At 37.0% G+C, this 21,631-nt stretch overlaps 1 protein-coding gene across 1 annotated transcript in view; it reads right to left on the reverse strand.

Annotated features, from left to right (window-relative positions):
* The window catches only part of SULF2 (sulfatase 2), a 164,454-nt gene that overhangs the window by 38,861 nt on the left and 103,962 nt on the right, over positions 1–21,631 (reverse strand). The window contains exons 4-6 of the mRNA XM_050907570.1: positions 18,089–18,328; positions 5,104–5,255; positions 1,422–1,591 (exon numbers count right to left, since the gene is read on the reverse strand). Of these exons, the coding sequence (XP_050763527.1) occupies positions 1,422–1,591; positions 5,104–5,255; positions 18,089–18,328 (562 nt within the window). The remainder of the gene's footprint in view (positions 1–1,421; positions 1,592–5,103; positions 5,256–18,088; positions 18,329–21,631) is intronic.

Below are 21,631 nucleotides of genomic sequence, written 5' to 3' on the forward strand. Positions count from 1 at the left end.
TAAACCTAGTTTGTGTGAAAAATAAAATTTAAACTATGAGCAAAGGAAAAATAGATGTAGTTTATATTTTTCATTTCTGACCTTCCTCAAATCCTTCTACTCTTTTTCATTCGACTAGCATAATTAAATTGCTACAGACTGTTGCTTGATAAATGATTATCATCTCTGAGATATGAATGTCTTCCAAAGGAACTTCTAATAAGACTGAGGTCAATACTGGGTATAAGCTATAAGAAGTTGCTCATTTGGCATTTCTGTAATTTTCATTTCAAAGAAAATAAATGAGCATAAGATGGCAAACAAACATGAAATACTGCATTGCTGTAGATCTAGGACACAGATTCTCTTTGGTAGCACAGCACAAAATAATGAAATATATAATTCTAAGTTACGCAATACCTAGACAATAGAACAAAGGAAGCTTTTTCTCTCAGACTTTATTTTAAATAAAGTGAAAAAGCTCCAATGGGTTTCACTGGACTTTGGACTAGTCCTGAGCAGCTTCTGCTACCAATTGATTATTATTTCCATCAGTTCCCAGTTCATTCACAAATCCAAAATAAGACAGAATTCCCCCTAAAAAAACAAAAGGGGGGGGGGGGGCCACAAAGGGGGCACATAGGAAGAAAGTTACAAATCTTGAACATCAATGAAGGCATGAAGCCAGTAATTAAAAAAATATTGGAATGTTTTCAGTTGTGCCAAAAGGTGATTTGGGAGAACGACTCATTTTATCAGCATGTGAGGAGATGCCTGTAATGGAGCATTACAGAGCTGTATCTGTAAAATGTGTCTGTGCTATAAACAAGAACCGTCTCATCATGGATCTTATGAACATGTTAACTCAGGAACTGGGTGATACTGCTTTTGGGACACGTTCAAGACATTGTACTGGGTCATGTACAGACATACCAGTTCATTCAGAAACAGCTTGTCTAATTTGGTGCTACAGGCCTGTATCTCCTTTCTTTCCATGTATGAAACAGGAGTAATAAGTATTGCATACTATGTGATTTTTGGTAATACCCATAAAATAATACAGTTTATACATAAGGACAGGGAGACACAGTTTCTTCCCCTGAAGAGATTACAGCCCAAGAACCAGATTTTGATCCCCCTGCTCAAAATAAAACAGTGCTTTACTTCCCAAATATGTTGTAACAATGTCCAATGAATTCAACATGAATCTTTCCATTTATCTCAGTGAGCTACAATGCTGAGTTCTAGAGGCAGTAGCCATTCTCCAGATACTTGTACTAGTCTGAAGAGGTTAAAAAAAAAAAAAAAATCTCAAAAATCTTCTTATATATTTGTGACAAACTTATGCCAAGAGTATTACAAAGCAAACATTGTTCCCTCAGAGGTACCCAGGACTTCTGTACTCCTGAACCTGGAAACGAAAGGGTTTTATTTTTCCTTACATGTGTTGTGAGGCATTAGGAAAGAGATGTGAGTACTGAGGGGCTGAATCTTCAGGGCCATGAGGAGCAGCATGGCTTATAACCATCAGTACAGGCCTGTGAGGATACATCTTCTTTGAGATTCTGAAGAAGGTAATACTGTCATTGGTAATCAGATCAGTTAGATAATCCTGCAAATAGAAGTAAAAGTATAATGAGATACTTGAAAAATAATGTCAACCTGGGGGGTGAGATGGGAAGGGGAGGTCTGAAGTATCATAAGAAACGGGAAAAGAGAAGCTACTTCACTCAGAATGGGAGGAGGAGGGAGTAAGTTACAGATGTTAAAACTTCAAAAACTAAACCCAAATCATTCTTTCTTCACTGCCTAGAAATACGAAAAGCAACAGCTTCCTCTCAGAAAGGAATGACATTAAAGAAGATCAAATAGGACTCTTTCTTCCCAGAGTGTGTAATTACACTATGAAGATCACAATACTAAATACAATGACCAGGTATTAATAAAAAAAAAAAATAGAAAATTACACGTCAATTTCTTTGCTTTTTGGTGTCAATATCTTCAAGGTGTATAGTCTGACCTTTATCATAAAAGTGCTTTGAAAATCCAAATGGCTTGATGTTCATTTTTCTTAACCTCCCTCTGAACCAGAAGTCACTAAAGCTAGAAGATGCTGGGCTATTTGGACCAAAAATTTCATTCAATATTACAGACACAGTGACAATCCGATAGAGATATAGCTCTATCAAATAAATTGCTGAGAATTTAGAAAACTTCCTTTGGAAGACATGGACTATATATTTTCTAAGAAGTATCATTATCATTCTTCTGATACCTGCTGGAGCTATACGGATTGAAGACAGTATTTTTAATGACAAGCCATGTTCTCTCTTAGGCTGCATCACAGGAAATGCTGCAAATATAAATACCCCTCAAACATGAGTAGGATATGAAACTGCACCTTTAAAAAACAAAATAACAACTGTCACATCACAGCTGAATGTAAAATCAGACATAACGTGTGCCTCTGGTCAAGCGAACAAGTACAAGGTGTGGTACATATTGGATTGCATCTCCTTTTAAGTACAGCTTTCTGTCCATGGTTCAGACACTTACCCCTCTTTACCACTGCCAATGTCCTTGATCTGAGAAGTCAGCTTACCATTCATCAAAGGAAGCCTTTTTCATTGACTGTATTTACTCTCCCCAAGTTATTTCCTGTGTATCCCAGAACAAGGCTGGCAAAGTCTCCATTTATAATTTTACACACTGGTCCCAGCACGAGGCATGTCTGTTATGAAACTGCCATGATTATGACTGTTATTGATATGATATTTTCACTCATGAAAGCAGGTGTAAATAGGTGTAATTCCACCAGAGTTAACTGAAGGATCTCCATTCATAAGCATATGCAGGGGAAGGGAGAATGTACAATAAGCCAGACCAAAGCAAAACTGGCTTCTGAACATACTTTCAATACCTGAGACCATACTCATAGTTCAGAGAGAACACTGGAGTGCTCTCAAAAATGCGCTGACGTTTATCTAAAATGTGCCTGTTCTTTAAGCTGGTTGGTCACTTTCTTAAGCGTGCAACTCGTCTTTCATTTAGCCATTAAGAGCATAGTTTTCAAACTTCATTGTGAAGATGAAGGTTTTCACCTGGTCAAAGTGAAAATCATTCAAATTCAACCTTGCAAAACCAGTGTTTACCAGGCCAAAAGACCAAACAGAAACGTTTCCCTTAACTGATTTCTTTTTTTTAAAAGCTCCAGATTGTACAGGTTGTAGTAGACCGTGCGAATGCATACAAAACTAAAAATTCATCTAAAAAAGCTGACAGAAACTGAAAAATAAAAATCAAAGTAGAATATATCCTGTTAGAAAATCTCAAAGAATTTGTGAAGATTTGATTTTCAGAGAGTAAGTGCTTAGCAGTTGCTTTGGAGGACAGAATCAGTAATGTTTTTTTCTAGTTTTCCACTAGCACATAATTAACATTAACTATGTCAAGTAGATAGGGCTAAAAAATAATCTGATTATATTGTTCATTGCTGGCAAATTAAGTTTCCAGCAACAAAAATGGCAGGAAAGAAAGAGAAGCAGTCTTGTGTTTCAGCTTCTGTTTGTTCATTTGAACTCCAGTGTTAGCATCAACAAGTGCTGTTGCTCTGCACACTATCATCTATTACCATAGCTGTGTATTATGCAAGAATATGAAGATTATAAAAACATTTATATTTTCATAAGACTTTTTTATTTATTTATTACCAAACTCGGTAAGAAAAACTAAACCAAATGAAAACCTAAACATTTTCAAGTATTGCATACACAAAACAGAGCTGAGGCTATTGGAACATAAAGTTCCCTGGTGGCTCCTTGGTACAATGGGGAACAGTGCCCTATGATACCACTTGCCTGACATTATTTCACATGAGATATATTTCCATCATAACATTTTTGGTACACGGCTGTAAAGATTAGCGCTCTCATTCTTCATAGATCAGAAAGGAAATAAAAGACAAGTAATTCTGTACATCAGTTGCCCCTTCCCCTTAGCAGCTGGTGATAGAAAAGGAAACGGTAGAAGCCTGTTAAGTTTTATCTTTCAACACAAAGTACATTCAATTAAAAATGGCAAATAGGGGAGGGGAAGGGGGAAATCACACAGACATCAACCTTTTAAAGGAAAAATTGACTGTGAACATATTGCTAATGAAATACAAATATGGAAGCAGGATTTGTGCTCAGTAAGACAAAGCGAACCAAATCCCTGTTAAGCAAATACACCTTACAAATTAGTATCACTCCAGAGTCAGTCAACTTCATAAGTTATACACTACTTAAACTACAGCAGTTTATGGACAAATTTATTTATCATCATACTTCAGAGACAATTCAGGCCATTTTTAGGAATTCACAAAAGCTGGTTCCTTTGGAAAGATAACACTTTTGGCTGAAATAAACACACACCTGACTGCAAACAGGTAACTTTGAGCTGTAACGTGTGCTAGATGAGGAAAAAAAATGATACCGCATTTGACAATGATTCAAGCATTTTAGTAAGTTTGGCCAGGGTATAACGTCCTTGCAAGGATATTAGGAAACATATGCGCCTATAACAATGCACGGAGATATAAATTTAATGTCTAAATTCTCCACTCATTCAGAATTATCATAAGATATACCAAGATATTATAAATTCTCCATCATATTATGGCTGTGAAACAAGTTCCTTAAACTAACATAAAAAGATGGGTCTAGCTGGAGGGAACTGGATTCTTATCTCATTTATGCTTGTGTAACTCCACTGGAGTCAGTTCTTTACCAGGGGAATAGATGACAATCAGACTCAGCACACAATAATTAAAGTACAAAGCACAGAAATAGTTATCATGCAGCATTTAAATCCTTTTTCACACCTTCAGCTCATAGTACCTAATACAGTCTCAGGACATTTTGTTTGCTTCCATTGCTGCTAACAATGTTTTCAGTAACATGACCCTAGCAGAATGGAAGATAATGAAAAGTCCAAACACGATGCCTGTTGGGTTGTAGCTAATGTTACACGTAGCAGCTTTCAAGTATGAAAAGAATTCTTTAGCTAGACTGAAACCATAAAGTGCAGCTTTCGTGCAGTCATGTCCAAATGTTAAAAAAATACAAATAAATCAATAGGACCTACCCTGGAGTAGTCATATCCATGCTTCTCCTTCACTCCATTTCTACAGAGTGTGTAATTGTAAAATCGAGAGTTTTTAAGTAATCCAACCCATTCTTTCCAACCAGGAGGCACATAGGAGCCATTGTATTCATTAAGGTACTTTCCAAAGAAAGCTAAGGGTAGAGAAAGCAGAAGCATAGTAAGAAGGCATAACAGAAACACTTCAAAGACACCATATTTAACCATATTCTTTCCTTTCTGTCTCTTCTGAGAGGAGCTTTGTTTTCTTCATTCCGATACATTTAAGATAAGAGTTAAGTTCTGAGTTATAAGTTTGCCTGTGTTTCTTTATTTCAGAGCTCCATAATGCAGATGTTTTGATTTACAACGTGACTACATATGAGAGAAACTGGACCACAATTACCGTTATATTTTCTTTAGGGCCTGATAATTCAGAGTCAGATGAACAAAACAGAGAATGCTTAAAATAGTGCCAGTTGCCACATTATCTCATCCTACTCTGAGTCACCCAATTTAGCTACATTTTTCATTTTGGTTACACCCACTTAAGCCATCTCCACCTAAGGAACTGGCAGAAGCAGTGAAGTCACTAATAGGAGGCTGGCTCGGGAGAAAAGATGACAAATGAGGACCATAAATATGATGAGATTTTAAACTTGCTGCATAGAAGAAATGAAGCAGCAGCCTGTTTGGCAGAATATGTGCGGAATGAGTACAAGGATTCTTACAGAATACAGGACAGGCATTTGAGCCATCTTCCCAGAAGAGCTATGTATATGCTAGCCTTGCTCTGTAAGCCACAAGTATACAGACACAAATTATTTTCCAGAAAATGCTTAAGGAAAATGAAAAGCATTAGATTTCTATGAGAAGAACACAAATTCTCTAAAGTACATTGTGTACCCAATGATGCTTTCACACTATTCCAGTAAAAAAATAAATAATTTAAAGGAACATATTTTTCAGTATTAGTTTGTATGTTATATCATCACTATGTAATTACAGGATAAATTATACTGGAAGACACCATTCATCTAGCTAGGTTTTTCTAAAGCTTAAAGGTAAAATTCTGCTCTTGGGTCTGCAGACTGCACCTCTATTTAGCATCTGCCTTTTCATGATCAGAGCTCAGATCACAATTTTTGAATGGTCTGGCAATACAAGTTAGCATTACCATAGTGACTAGCACAAAGATCTTTACACTTGTTCCACTTGTCATTACAAATATTTTTAATCCAGAGGCACATAGCGTCTGCAGCATCTCACACTGGTCATCTACCAGCGAACATCTGTGCTTCTATAAGGACAACAGAATATCTAAGATTCTGTTCTTAGACGTAGATGAAACCACACCTCATAATCTACGGGATTTGAGCACACAATTCACAGTTCCCAGGTTCTTAAAGATTTTTTTTTTTTTTTTTTTTGAGCTTGCAGCCTATACTGTCTGAAATTGCACCTTCTTGTACTTATATAAATGCAAGGAGCAATACTGTGGATAGAGTAGAACAGGTTTTCAGCCAGTGTAAAAAGGGTCAGCCTCACTGAAGTCAATGGATTTACATCTATTTGGTAGGCTGAATATCTATCCAAAATACAGACACAGTGAGAAACAGTGATACAAAACAGTATGTGAGAGAGCTCCATATCATTACCTGATAGTGTTTTTCTTTTCTAAAAAAATGGGAAACATTATATTAGCAACATAAGAATATAGTGGAATGGAATTAAATAAAATTACAGGGAGTAAGTACATTGTGCCCTGAATGTCCATAAAATCCAACTTAAAGTGGTTAGGTAGAATGCAAAAGCATATTTTGAACCATCCTCCTCAACAAATTTCAATGTATTCAATTAATGTGTAAGGTGAGCCAAGAGAAAGTGAATGTTTCAGATCCTTCAAAGTGTTTGAAAGAGATAAAAGTGCTGACAAAATTAAGATCTACATCACAGAAGATGAGGAGGGTACATGTATTGTGACACAATTAATAAATTCCTTAAAATTACACTGTGCTTTCAAAATACTTTGCAAAAGCAGGTAAGATGTTATGCTATTTTACATACCTGAGCCACTTACAAAAGGGTTAAGTGACTGATAAGCATGCTGCAGAAAAGAATTTCACTGTCCTAAACTACCTCATGACATCCTCTTTAACCAAGTAAACTAGCAGCAATGAACAAAGCAAAATCTACTCCACTGTAGATGAAAACTATCACATTACTCAGGGACTGCGATTATACAGTATATACACTTTTCCAAATGATTTTGCTTTACAAACAACTTCTAATTTTCAAAGAATGAGAGGCAACTCACAGCAGTTATGGGTAATAAGAAAACACAGATGCACATTTTTTCTTGTCCTAGTAACAAAGAACACAGGATTGAAACACTGACCACTGTCTACAGTAGCAGGTATGCACAAGGCAGTCCAAAGCCTTTTGTCCCCCATTCAACATGTTATATCTAAAGAGAGATATATTTGGCATTTCTGCTCACGGGAACCAATCCATTCCTAAAACTGTTGGCTGAGCCAGCTGAAGAACTCAGGAAAGAGGCATTCTGTAAAGAATTACTTCATTGTTATTCTGCAGAGGCATTAAAGGAAAGTCTGGCGGAAGTTCCTTCCAGCACCTTTTGCATACCCCCCATTGTACATTCAGGATGTCTTTATAATCTTTCATGGATGTCAATGTGCTTTAAATAATTTTCTCTGCTGTTTCCAATCTTCCATTTCACATCTTCTTTCTTTTCGCCCTCCTTCTCAGCTGTTTAAAGGCTTGTTATTAAAAAATTTTTAAACATCACTCCTCTGCAGTACAAAATATTGGGTTACAATAAAGCTCTCTAGATGCTGGTGAAAGATTTTGATTTTGGATTGTAAAGATTCTCTCTAACACAATTTTTCCCCTCATCAGATTAGTTCACCACCAGAGACAGCTGCTCACTAGAGTACACATGCCTTTGGTACATCCAATTTCAAACCGCTCCAAGATTTCATTAATAAACATTCACAGAGGCTGCTGTTTGATATGCTCAGCCACGTTCCTATATCCAGTCTATGAAATGATCATTAAAAAACATCCAAGTGGCTGTTTTTAATAAATGCGTTAAGAATGTGATTTTCCTTTGCTTTAAATACTATACAACGTAGTTTCTCCTAAGACTACATAAAACAGGATATGCAAGAATTGAGTCCTTTGTACACTGCTACCACTTCCGCAGGGGTTCATAACCTTCTAAGGTTCTTTTCTCAGAGTCTCACCCTTCGATGATAAGCACCTGGAAAATTCTTTGGTATAGACTGGAATTTTTACAAGAGGTTTTGTTTTTTAAACTCTTCCTGTAAGGGAAAAAAATTGCACACAAAAGAATTTTCCCTGTGCTATCAATTAATACAAAGGTCTGCTCTGAATGTAACACAACTGCAGATACATCAAGGCCATAGCTCATTGCTTAAAAAGCAGATCTAGCATATTGGCAAATGTAGTGTAAAAGCACAATCAGAAGAACAGACATCAAGGCATCATTTACCACCACTGAAAATGTTCAAGCTAGTTCTATCATCTATCTATATTATCTACCAAACTCTGCAAGTTTGTTGGGGGTTTTTTTCTGCTTTTTTTTTTAAACACTAATTCTTTTCCTAATACCTACCTAAAAATACTTAACACAACTAAAATGCATCTACAAAGGATAGTCACGAAACTTTGCATTAAATCAAAAATTAAGATAATTCAGGATGCATCAATAAAATGATGCAGGGGATCATTCATCCTTTCTTATTCCATACAGACTGCCCAACATTGGGATTTGGATATAACAGACCTTTTTCAGTTCTCAAACCAGAAACAGGAATGCAGTGGAAGTCAACAGATATTCGCCAGTGTAAAACTGCCAGATCAGATTTAGACACAGAATTTCAGTCTTTCATTCAGTTTCCTTGATTTGGCAGCTCTGATTCTGACCATAGTTAGTCATCTGTTTAGACACAGTTTTAACTATTGGCCAAGATCACTTACCCATTCCACTAATAACCTGTTTAACAGTATGATCATAACGTTTATGTTCATTTTAAATAAAGTAAGAAGGAAATCAAGAAAGGAATGTGTGAGAGGAGTACTGGTAATAACTTCCTGACAGTGATACGTTACATTCTGTTGGGAAGCAGTGAAAGATAAAGCTCTTGGTATGTGTAAAGCCAAGTCAGGCTATGCACTGGAAAAATATACTCCGTGGAGCAACGTTAGCCTGGCTTCAGGGGGACCTAATATCCTTTTCACCTGCGAGGAGATTATTGAGAAGACAAGGCCATGCTCTTCAAGGTGGTGTATAGTGGGAGAACAAGAAAGAAACAGCATAGATTGAAACAAGTGAGGTTCAGCCTGGATGGAAAGAAAAGCTTTTTCACAAAGAGAACAGTCAAAGAGTGAAACAGGTTGCTCAGAAACACTGTGCAATTCCAATCCTTAGTGTTTTTCAAGACTAGACTGGATAAAGCCCTCAGCAACATGGCCTGGGGCAGGCTTTGAGCAGGTGGTGGAAAAGAGACCTCCTGAGGTCCCTTCCATCCTGCATTAGCCTGTGATCCCATGATGGACTAGGTGACATATGAAGCCCATCTTCAGTTTAATATACATGATTCCAGGATTTTAGAATTTAGGAATATACTTGTAAATATTCACGCTCTCATAATAAATCCTGAAGCTGAGAAAAAGTAAAATTCAGCTTTTTGTTACTCCTGGCCAGTAAGCTCAGTATTTATACCACACATCCCTTCTCCTGGAGTCTTCTCTTCACATCTTTCATGTCACTTAGCTGTAGCCACCTATTAGCACCCCATTAAATTGCACTTACCACCATGACTGTGAAGTTAAACTCTACATTTAAACATGAATGTTGTGCATTAAATACTTCAAAGATGCATTTAAAGCACTGTTTTTCTGACATATTTCAACAGCCAACTTTCCAGGTATTAACTTAGGTTTTGAGCTGCAAGTCTTAGTTACTCATAGGGATTTGTTTACCCCCCTAAAATCTTTTACTTCTGCATCTTATACCAGTTTTCCCCAGCTCAAAGTTAAACTATTAGCTACATTTGAGCAATCCCTTAGTTTTGGATTGGGGGAAGGGGGGGGCATTTCTGATCTTATTTCTGCTGTATATCTAGCAAAAATTACTTTCAGTAATTTTTGTCTTCTAAGAGACAATCAGAAGAAAGCAGATGAGAAAGCACTCTCAGCGTGGCTAAGTACGCAGGTAAAGCAGTAAGCCCAAAGGTCAAGTCAGCTTTGCATTCACATCACGGCCAAATATACTCTTAAACTGAAAACGTACAATGGAATAAACCCAGTGAAATTAATGGACTTACAGCAGAAGTATGGGGGTTCTGAGATAAAATCCTGTAATTTAGTATTAAATTTGGTTCCATTGGAAAGATTTTTCAAGAGACATCATTAGGTATCAAAATAACTGACCAGATTTTCCAAAAATCAGTAACTCCTAAGTGCTGAAGTCACCTGAACAAAACGGTCCCAGTTGGCACCTTTAGTGACAACAGGAAATATGACACTACTGCAAAGATTAGAAGATATGGCATTAGTATTAATACCTCAGTAACTGCAGTAAATCTAATGGGTTGCATAAAACATACGGTGAGTTCCTAAATGTTAGAGTATTTTTAAGGAGGAAAAGAGGAGCTTAAGACCCCATTTTGTTCTCAGATCCCTTCAGTTCGATCAGTTGCAGGATGCTAAGGAAGACTGGGCTCCGAGTACTTCTTCGCTATTTCTTTTCTTTTGTATGTCTGCAACAGTCCTTGAAACGATGAACTCACTGAAGTGCTTAACCAGTTAGACTATGGAGACAAGTACAGGTGTATACACACACACACACACATTTTATTTTAGTCTATTGCACGATGGCCCAATTTTTCTCTAACCTATAGTACACTGATAGCACAGAATTTTCTTAAAGATCACATACTCCATCCACCATCACAGGGACATTAAAAAAGTAGTACTAAAGGCAAGAGCCTTCACATGCACAGCTCTTTAACTGGAATAGAAATTATCACTACAATTCATGAAACATAATAGTTGTAAAAACCATGTTGTACAGTGACCGGTAACCACTGCAGTTAGAATAGCCTACGGGCTTTCTTGTCATGCCAGGGGACTAGTCTGATATCTAGCAGGACAAAGGCAATGCACAGTAATCTTTATGACACCTTTGTTCCTCTTCCTGAATTTGCATTGCACATTCCTCAGTCGTGGCCAAGGATCAGTGCCAAGATCTATTTAATGAATCAGGGGAATTGGCTGAAGGGGAGCAGATGAAGCCAAATAAAACAAAAGGGCTCAAACCAAATATTTTTAAATGGTCAACAAGGAATCAAACTGAAGAATGCTGATGGTGAGCCAAGTCTTTCTTGTCCTTCTCAGGTGAGCAAATTCCCAATGGAATTGGGGCCAAAGCCTCCTTTCACTAATGCCTATGGCACAGCTTACGAAAGTTTAAACACAACTAGAATTGCAAGGCATAAATATTTTTCTGAACATCCTTCTCACACACACCCTCTCAAAGTTAAAGAAAAAAAAAATCTAGAAATGTCAATCTTCGTATTATCAATCTTTATTACAATTCAGGACAAGATGACTTAGCGTATCGCAACAGCATCATTTCCTATACTGGGCAGCACAAGAGAAAGGAGGAGTGCTGGCTGGCTACGTGGTTTAGAGCACTGCTCCACAACACAGCTCACTACCGCTAGTCAGTCTGCTCATATTCCTTGGTGGCCAATCCTGACCATTCAGATTTTCCACAAAACGTTTCCCAACATCAAAACCACCACAACGAGACATTTTATTAAAAGTTTACCATGGGTATCACACCCTCCTTTTATGTATCATGGTCACAGAATAATCTTAATCTTTAGATTTATCCTCCTCTCATCACATGCAACATTTCCTCCTCCACACATAAAAACCAAAAACCTCCCCAACAGCAGATTGTCAGACCTTTTTTAAAGACAAACAGTCTAAGCAAAAGCTTATCTAGCTTAATGCTGAATCTTTACTAAAATACCAAAGTCTGCACCATGCTATTTGGGCCAACTCCAAAAGAATTTCATTTAGAGCCATTTTGTCTATAGGATTTGAAGAAAACCTGATTGCCCAGTTTCAGGGAGCTACTGAGATACACTGTGCAAGAAGATATATTTGCTGTATTTTAACAAAGCTGTTTTTTTCTACCTAGCAATAAACTTGGAAGAACACTACTAAAAGCATTAGTTCATAAATAAAAACATTAAAGTCTTACTGAATCCAATTATGAGAAAAGTCCAACCCCGGTTCAATATAACCACAGAATTCCTTTCAACAAGATAGTCACTGATAGAGAAGAAATCTAGGTTCTACAGTAGTTTATTGTCTGCATGTTTACCTTTTACTTTTGACAAAAAAAAAAAAAAAAAGTATTTGACACTTCTTTTTTTCGTAAATAACCAGTCACCTCTTACAGTCGTGAAATGCATCTATCTCAAAAACGTATATAGTCCTCCCATGCATAACATAGACACAAGGATGGGAAGTGCTATTATCTCTAACTTGGAAGATGAGACAAAGGTCTCAGGGCAGTACTCATGCTACTAAAACATACGAAAAGACACGAGGATGTTTCAATTCAAAGAAATGGGAATTCAACTTCCAGAAACTGGAATTACAATCTATCTGCAAAGTTTATACTGTAGGCACTGGCGAGTCTTTGAAATCATCACTGTTCTCCTATGCACTTTATTAAAAGATGGCATACAGCTTATTGTCCTATCTTTGAACTTCCATATCGCTAAGCTTTTCCAGTGCCCACTAAGTTAGGTATCGCTGTTGTACAGGGCAAGTATATAATCATGTGGGCCACATAGAACACTCACACCTTTGGGCATATAGGAAAGACAACTTAGGAAAACTGTATTCAGTAAATTACATTACTAAATTAAATTTGATGATTTTGAAAGACTTCTGCAAAAAAACCAGCATTCTAGAACAGCAAGGAAAAAAGAATGCAAGAAGATACCACAAGGACTTAAATTGCTAGCCAGATAAAATAAAAGATCTTAAATGGGAGTGAGAAGGAGGGAACCTCTTCTCATTTTTGGCTGATAAGCTACCTAATATCGAACACAAATGGCACTGGAAGATGAAAAACTTAATAAGCCAATAGGTTCTTTTACTTTGTAAGTACTGCCATCCTAAAAGATCTAAACTAACAAAGATTTTAAAAATATTTTCATAATGTGCAAATATTCTGTTTAGCTTTTAGCTGTTTTGAATGCTATGAAATGATGATCCTATTTCTGAAGAAATATCAAGTTATGAATTACTTCTTGCTTGAAACAATAAATCGGTATGACAAAGCCATTACACTTTAAATGCTAGAATTGGCATCCTGTCAGAAGAGCACGTTATAATAGGGGTAAAGAAAAAGATGAGGTGTTTCTCACAATCTACAACATTTTATGTTGAAAACAGATAGATTTAGGGGAAGAAATAAGAAAGAGGGTAAGAAGGAAACAAAATATGACTGGAAATAAGGGAGCCACAGACATTGGCTTATTTCTGTAGTTGTGGATGCCTTCATCTCAGACTCCTGGGAAAGTTTTATTGGATTGCAGGCTATCTCGTGGATTTTATTCAGTGAGTTATTCACAGAAGTGTATATATTCCTCTCTTCAGGGTAGTTAAAATGTGCATTAAATAACATAAAGCTACATGCAGAAGACAGGTGATGAAACAGTAGCTGTATAGAAAAGTTGCCCTTCTACAACCTCTGCATAATCCTCAGGAGACCACAGCTCTACTTAATGTGTTCTCATTTTAAGTTATCATACATTATAATATGTTTAAAGTGAAATTACTGATGTTTAGAACTCAATACAGAGAAACAGGAGGGAAAAGATACATGCATGTTTGACTTGAAACCAACTTATAGTATAGAACTGAAGTTAGAGCTGTGAGGAAAAAAAAGTCTTTAACACACGAGGCAGGAAATCCAGAACTGTCTTTTGTTTGAAAATGGCATTCATCAGAATATTTGCAGGATATTCCAACTCAATAATTCACCACCATGGACCAAGCCTGCCAGGAGTAGTAACATGGACAGAGTCAGTGGATTTGGGCTATACGTAAGGACTCTTCTTACATCCTTTCCAGCATAGATCCCTGGTTTCCTTTTGCAATAACAGTTATCATGATATATCCACTATGCTGAATCTTTCTTTCACACCATTTTCAAGTCTAATGGTCTCAAATCATCTAACAGATAAAATTTGACAGACCTTGCTAAGATAATATTTCTATATAGAGAGTAAAAGATCTAAGGAAACTAATTTACCTTCAAGATAAATAATTCAGAAACCTGATATCCAGTTTTCAAAAGTCACCTGGATGTCTTGGAGGTGAATATCATAACACTTCAGTTCCTAATCATGCAAATCACTTCTAAAAATTAAGTTTGACTCTTAAATCCCTTGGTTGTTATTTTTAAAAATGGCCTTCAGTTCTCCATCAGCTGCAAAAGCTATCTGTCCTGCATATAGGATGTTACTCTGACTTGGATAATCTGTTTTCTTTATCTGCATGTAACATGACAGAAAAGAAGTGCAGCATGGCATAGTGGCTGGGCACTGGAGTGTGAATCAAAACTTGCATCTCTTCTTAATGTTGCTCTTCACCTGCATGTGACCTTGTAGAAAGTACTTCACTATTCTGTTTCTACTTCTGCCTACTCTTTAGGTCACCAATTATTCCCTACCAGGTAATTATACACAGAGATCAACTTCAGTTAAGTTTTTAAGTATTTCTGTAATAAAAAATAGCAACCAGCAACTATTGTGGAGAGCAAATTCTACAGCAAGGAACTGATAATCTAAGAATTTTTCTCCTGGCACGTATCTAGATATTAAAGTCTGGTCACATATTTTTCAGGTTCATTCCTCCTTTAATAAACATTTACCAATAGCCTTTCTCCTCCTCCTTGCAATATAATGTTAAAATCACTTTAAAATGTCAAAGGCTCAGACAGTGAAGTGGAAAAATAATTATCTGAATGCAGTCAGCCACTGTATCTTCTTAGTCTAATATTAATGGGAGGAAATGGAAGATTGTCACTGAATTTTAATGAATTCATTAGTTAATTATTGTAAAGCCCCATGAAAGTGCTAAGAATGATCATTGCTTTTATTCCCAAGAAATTTTTTATAATGGCAGAGATGGACCTCCCACAATGACTTTTCTCTAGGTTCAAAATACACGACTGGTGCAAAGTGGCATTTATTAATTCTTTGCATAATTCAACTATGGACTTACCATCAGAGTGAGATACTGACATATTACCATACAAGTAGCAGCTTTTTCCTTTGTTAATAGGTTCATTTCACTGAATAGGGCTAGCTGTACTATAGGGTACTGCTCAACAGGAACAAGGATAAGTTAGCCAAAATGTGTACTGCATTTGCTGCATACTGAGCCACATTAAGCCCTAACATAAATTAACAGAACTCTCTCAGAAGATTCACTGAAGCAAAAGTGTCCTCCTGCCAGGCTGAATTTGGCCCACCATCCCTAATTCTGTTGAATTTAAGAAGATAAACATGTCTTTTCATTTCCTGACTGCAGATAAGGCTGACAAAATATTCTGGAATCAGTCACCAATTTTAAGACCTAATCATTCAGCCAGCCAGGCAAATGGAAAAGAGAAGCTTTTCTCATTAAGTAATGTCTAAGGGAAAGTTTAAATCTCTATTCCAATAAAACATCTTGGTATTTGTTGCTGCAGGACCCAAGCATGCAACAATACATTGTACATTTTAAAAGCTGTCTCACAGAAAGAGATGTATATGTTCACGGAAAACAGAACCTTTTTTCTGTAAATGTTTACACAGGAACCTTTGGCAGAGAAATTCCCTTACATTCAGAAATGTTTGTCACAGGATCTTTGTCTCTTTTCCATGCTAATCATCTCCTGCTTCAAGCTGAAGTACTAGCGTCCACTATTTTAAGTTAGTGATGATTAAGATGTTGCTTACATTGACTTTTCTAAAGATTAATTCATCAATTGACTTGGTTTGTTTACATAAATTGTCCTTCTTGCCTAATTTCCCACAATACGTTATAGGACAATGATGTGAGAAGCTCTTCAAAATCAGACTGACTGCTGAATATACTGAGACTGGGAACTTGTTGTCTATGTGTAGCTGCTATGTAACAAGAACACAGCCTTTCAGTCGCTACTCATGACACTGGCATTTTTTAGATTGTGAGACAGGTTAATGCAGAGGAAGACATACCTGTAACACCTACCGCCTCAATGGCTTCCATTGTAGAAGGAAAACCCCTCCTTTGCATTATCATGATATTTATTTTAATTGATCCACATAAAGAGACAGTGAGCCTTATGCATAATGGTCAAAATCCTGACTGTTAAAGCCAAAGACAGAACTTCCCTTGAGCTCAGCCTCTTCCTCTCATCTCTGTTCTGCCAAGTCCGGTGTCTAACAAAGTTGGTCAAACTTTTTAAAGTGCCAAAGTTGAAAAATATAAAACTGACAACCAAGGCTGAAACTGAGAAACCATTATAGGAAAGCCACACCTTTTCCATCTCCCCTCATATTTTCTACTTGCAACTTGTGCACTAGAAACCTGCACCACACTGCTCCCTCCTGCCTGCATACCACCGGCACATTTCCCAAAGGTGTCTGCAGCAGCACAAGTCTGTATAGATCCAAACCACAAATGCCACGGCCACAGGGAAAATACTACAACGCAGAACGAACAGTCTCTAGCAGAATCATCTTTTGCAACAGAAAAAAACACAGGGAGATCACAATGAATAGAGAAGAGGGCAAGGAGAAGTGAAATGAGCGGCAGAAAAGAAAAACAGAGGGAAGGTTAAGTGGAGAAGGAGAGTACAACTTCTTCGTTCAAGTTTAAACAAAAGAGAAGAGAGAAGAGAAAAACACAGGGAGAAGGCTTAGCTTATGAATGAAGAAAAAACCAGACTCCCTTCCAAAATAATAGCTTTCTCACTCCAAGGTTGTGAACTTAAATATAAAAGCAAGCCTCAAAAGGCTTTATTCCTCATGGCCTCTTTTTCTTCTCATGCTTAAAAAAAAAAAAAAAAAAAGGATCAAGAAGCTAAACTGTATGTTTGTAGGGCAAACCAGTACTACCATGGACTTAAAAAAAAAAAAAAAATTTACAAAACCCTACAAATGAACTCCTGTTCTTTTCCGATCTTCTGGCATTAGCAAGAAAAGTGACAAAACCACTGTAACGGGCAAGGACCTAAATCTCATGTCTGGAGAATGCAAGAAGGAAATAGGTGTGAAACACATGCTACATATTTTTTTAAATGCTTTCTACAGGATATTTGTTCCTAAGGAGCATTGCATACAAAGAGGATTATTTGTTTCTCAGGAGTACATTTGATCTTGCCAATTATTCCTCAGTCGTTATTTATCCTAAACACCTTTCTGGGAATGGATTGTCTAGAGAAACCAATCCAGCTGACAGCTCTGCCCCAAAGCACAGAAGAAACAGTCCTTTCTCTTGTATTCTTAGTTTGATTAATATATCTGTTTTATGAAAAATTCAAATCACTAATTCCTTTCCATAGCATCTTTCTTGTCTGTTCTGCGCACTTCAGGTAATTGCAGGCCATATTCTACATATGCTATGCCTTTGGTTCAAGTATGCACACTATTTTATCCTTCCCAGCTTCTGAAAAAAGTCTGCTGTTTTTTGTTTGGGTTTTTTTTTTTTAATTTCCTCAAGTAGAAGTACAAGGAAGCTAAACCTACATGCAAGACTGAAGCTCTGGCATTCTGCACTGCTGCAGTCCATTACAAGAACAAATTAAAATATTATATACATTAGCCTCTGTACTAATAAGTCTAAGGAAGCTTTCAGATGGAGCCAGCCTTGATCTTACCTGTCCTGTATCCTGTGTTGTTGAGGTACACTGCAAACGTACGTATTTCATGCTGAGCCTGCCAGGACGGAGAAGAACAGTTCTCGTTGTTAGTGTAAGTGTTGTGGTTGTGGACGTACTTCCCCGTAAGAATAGAGGAGCGAGATGGGCAGCACATGGGTGTTGTCACAAAGGCATTGATGAAATGAGCACCTCCATGTTCCATGATCCGCCTTGTTTTATTCATCACTTGCATAGAACCTGGAAGAAGAAAACCATCTTAGAATTATTTTCTTGTTTCAGTCACAAGAGCTAACTAAGAGTTCACGTGTTACATCAGAGACCAGAATGAAGCACAGGTAGTAAGGGCACTGTAATCTCATAGTGAAGCCAAATCCAAAGAGATTATTCTCCCCCCTCTAGTGAAGTTCTCCCATTGTTTTAAGAAGGACCAAATACTAAAGTCCTAAGTTAAGATTTGACTCAAACCTGTTGACATAGATCATAACGCTGTTTTAATTTCTCTCTCTCTCCAAGTTCAAGATTTACCACTGTAACTATCTGCACCATCTGTGCAGCCTTTCTGGAGCCACTAGTACTGTTCCAGTAGCTGAAGGCAAGAACCAGCATGAATTAGGCTAAGACAATGTGGCCTGAGGGTGAAATTCACTTTGTACAGCAACCCTGACCAAAGTTTGCATGCTCCTTAAGCTTTATTTAATCCTTGGTTTCAGAAGATACCTGATGCACTGTGTTTTGTGCCAACCTTCTGCAAAAGGCTGAGGGTTGTAATCACAGAACCATTGAGGTTGGAAGGGACGCCTGGAGATTATTTAGTCCAACCCCCTGCTCAAGTAGGGTCTGCTAGCATTTTTCTCTAGATAAAATGTTCTTTTCCCTAATGTGAGGTATTGGCAGGTATTGATTTCTGTAAATTTCACTGAACCAAAGATAAAGTAAAGCCCTCATAATAATTTCCATAACCAGCCCACTGAGCTCTATCCACTTGGTCCATCTTGATAATAGTGTTATCTAAAACTCTCTAAATTTTCTTAGGCTTGGTTCTGCAGAATCAGATTTTTTAGACAACTACTTGGGACAGACAACACCATGTAGTTTATGACTATCATCTAAAAACAAACAAGCAAGTTTAACTGGCAGGGACTTGGATAAATTGGGGTAATGGGAGTAAAAGTCTTTTTGCCAACAATTACTAAAAGCCACGCTGCCGCCAAATGGCTAGTCTGTTTCCTATTTAAGACAAGGCTTTGGACAAAGACTGGATCTTTACCATAGACATCCACCTAGCTAAATCTGGATCCATATTAGAGTTCTTCCTACATGCAGAAACACCAAGGATCAGAAGAAAAAAGACATTTGGTTTCCCTCATCTATCAGTGCCTGACAGTTAAAACTGCATCAGAGTGAGTTATACTCGATCTAAGAAGAATTTCCATTTTCCAAAGAACTTGTAATGGTACCTGTCATCAGCATGACCTTGCAAAGGAGAGTAAACCTTTCCATCACCAACCCTCCCTTCTTGTTATGAGCAGGGAAAGCCAATAGACAACATGGAGATGAAGGTATGGGTTCATGCTGGAGTAGGGTTGGGGCTAACTTACCCAAGGTTGAGTTGGATTAACAGTTCAGCTTTAATCAATGCATCCTGCAACCATCTGGCACAAACTGTATGTTGTTTCTGTCAATAATGGGTTTAGGTTTCTTCTAAGCTCTTTAGGCAGGGATTTCATTATGAAATTGCAACAGTAAGTCGATTTGATACAGGGCACATTGATATAACCAGGAATCAAAACCTAGAGGGAAAATGGTCATAAGCCACACACGAAATCTGACTCTCTGGCACCATGAAGGAAGGTTAATTGCTACTGTAGGTCATTTCACCTAAAAATTGTCATGGTACTAGTTTTCTTGAGATCATTTTGTTGGAATGAATATAAAAAATTTTTAAAATCTGTTTGTGCATTTCTCAGGTCAGAGCACATCTCTGTCACATCACTTTGTGACAAGAATCAAGGCAGGTTATTGCATTCCCCCTTTAGAACTTGCTAAACTTCACATATCAAAAAGAAGTTTCTGAAGAAAGCAAGATTTTTTGTTTCCATAACTGTGGGATAAGTGTTAGTGCTCAAAGGCACTAACAACACAGTTAACAATTATAAGTCAATTATACATTATGTGAGCCTGAAAACTGTGGACATTTCCTCTGTGTTGTATTATAAGCTAGCCCAAGCATAAATAGGCAGACCGAAAGAATGTTTTGTCATCCCGATATTAAAATACAATTTAACAACCCCTTTAAACGACAGAGGCATCTGTGCATAAATAACAGTACATGTTAAGACTCCCCTTGGGGACAGTAACCTCCTTTAATAAAACTGCTGTAATGACAAGGCCCTATATATCAACAGTCTTTAATACAAAAACATATGATCTAATCTGCTTCCCCAGCTTCAGAACTAATACAGAGTGACAGATCAGTGGAAGGTAAAAATCCAGCAGAGTCTTCTGTACAATCTTAAATAGGCCAGCTTTAAATATTTTAAACAGCATTAAACCAGCCAACCAAAACTTATTTTCTTCAGCTTGCCTCCAATACAAACATAGAATTGTGAGAAAAAGTAGAAATTGATCTTTCTGTGGCAGAAGATTAGTTATGTTTTTAGTTCATATTAGTTCATCAGCAACCGGAACCTCACCAAATCACCTTTTGAGTTGGAAAACCTTCTGGGGTTTCATTAGTGGATGCACCAAGGGAAGTCATGCTTTGAAGTGTCAATATTTAATTCAGAAAATGTTCTGTTACCTATCTAAAACAATTTATAATAAATAAAAATGATTTAGGAGTTAAATGTGAAATTTCTAAGCTATTTTAAAAAAATATCCATTGGACTACTGTGAAAATATGAAAGTTTGATGCATTCAAGCTGCTCACTGAACAAAGTGAAGCAAAATCTAGGTTGAAATTCCACTTGAATTTGTGTGGTATCCGTAACTTTGCTTAGTGTATCTTCACAGTTCACTTTAGGGATAAGGCTAATATTTTGACTAATATTAATGGAAAAAATATACCAGTTGTTTATGAAATAATATTGACTTTCTCATTAGTTGTGTGTTGTTGTCAGAGGTCATAATTTACATGAGTTTTAGGGAGGTCCAGCTGTTGAAGAACATGTATTAAGTCCCAACTGACTTAAGTCTACTCTGAAGCACAATTTGAGAAGTGGTATCCATATACAGATAAGTTAACTGCACCCCAAAATGTTAAACTAACTGTCCCCTAAAGCCTTCTATTTTTATTCTGTTTGAACCTCATTAGACACCCTTTTCACATCTTCATTTCCTTTTTTTTTTTCTCGTATTTAATTTTCACGAAGCTCTAAGGCCCTAATCTCCATGTATGATAACTAAGAAAAATTATCTTCCATGCCACTTTTGTAGTTTTTCAGATGAAGATGTAGGAACATGCAAATCACCTCTCACTCAGATTTCTCTAACATGGCTGAAATATCTTCTAAATAATCAGATCTTTCTCCAACTATGAGA

The sequence above is a fragment of the Gymnogyps californianus genome, chromosome 17, assembly GCF_018139145.2.
Source record: "Gymnogyps californianus isolate 813 chromosome 17, ASM1813914v2, whole genome shotgun sequence".
NCBI lineage: Eukaryota > Metazoa > Chordata > Aves > Accipitriformes > Cathartidae > Gymnogyps > Gymnogyps californianus.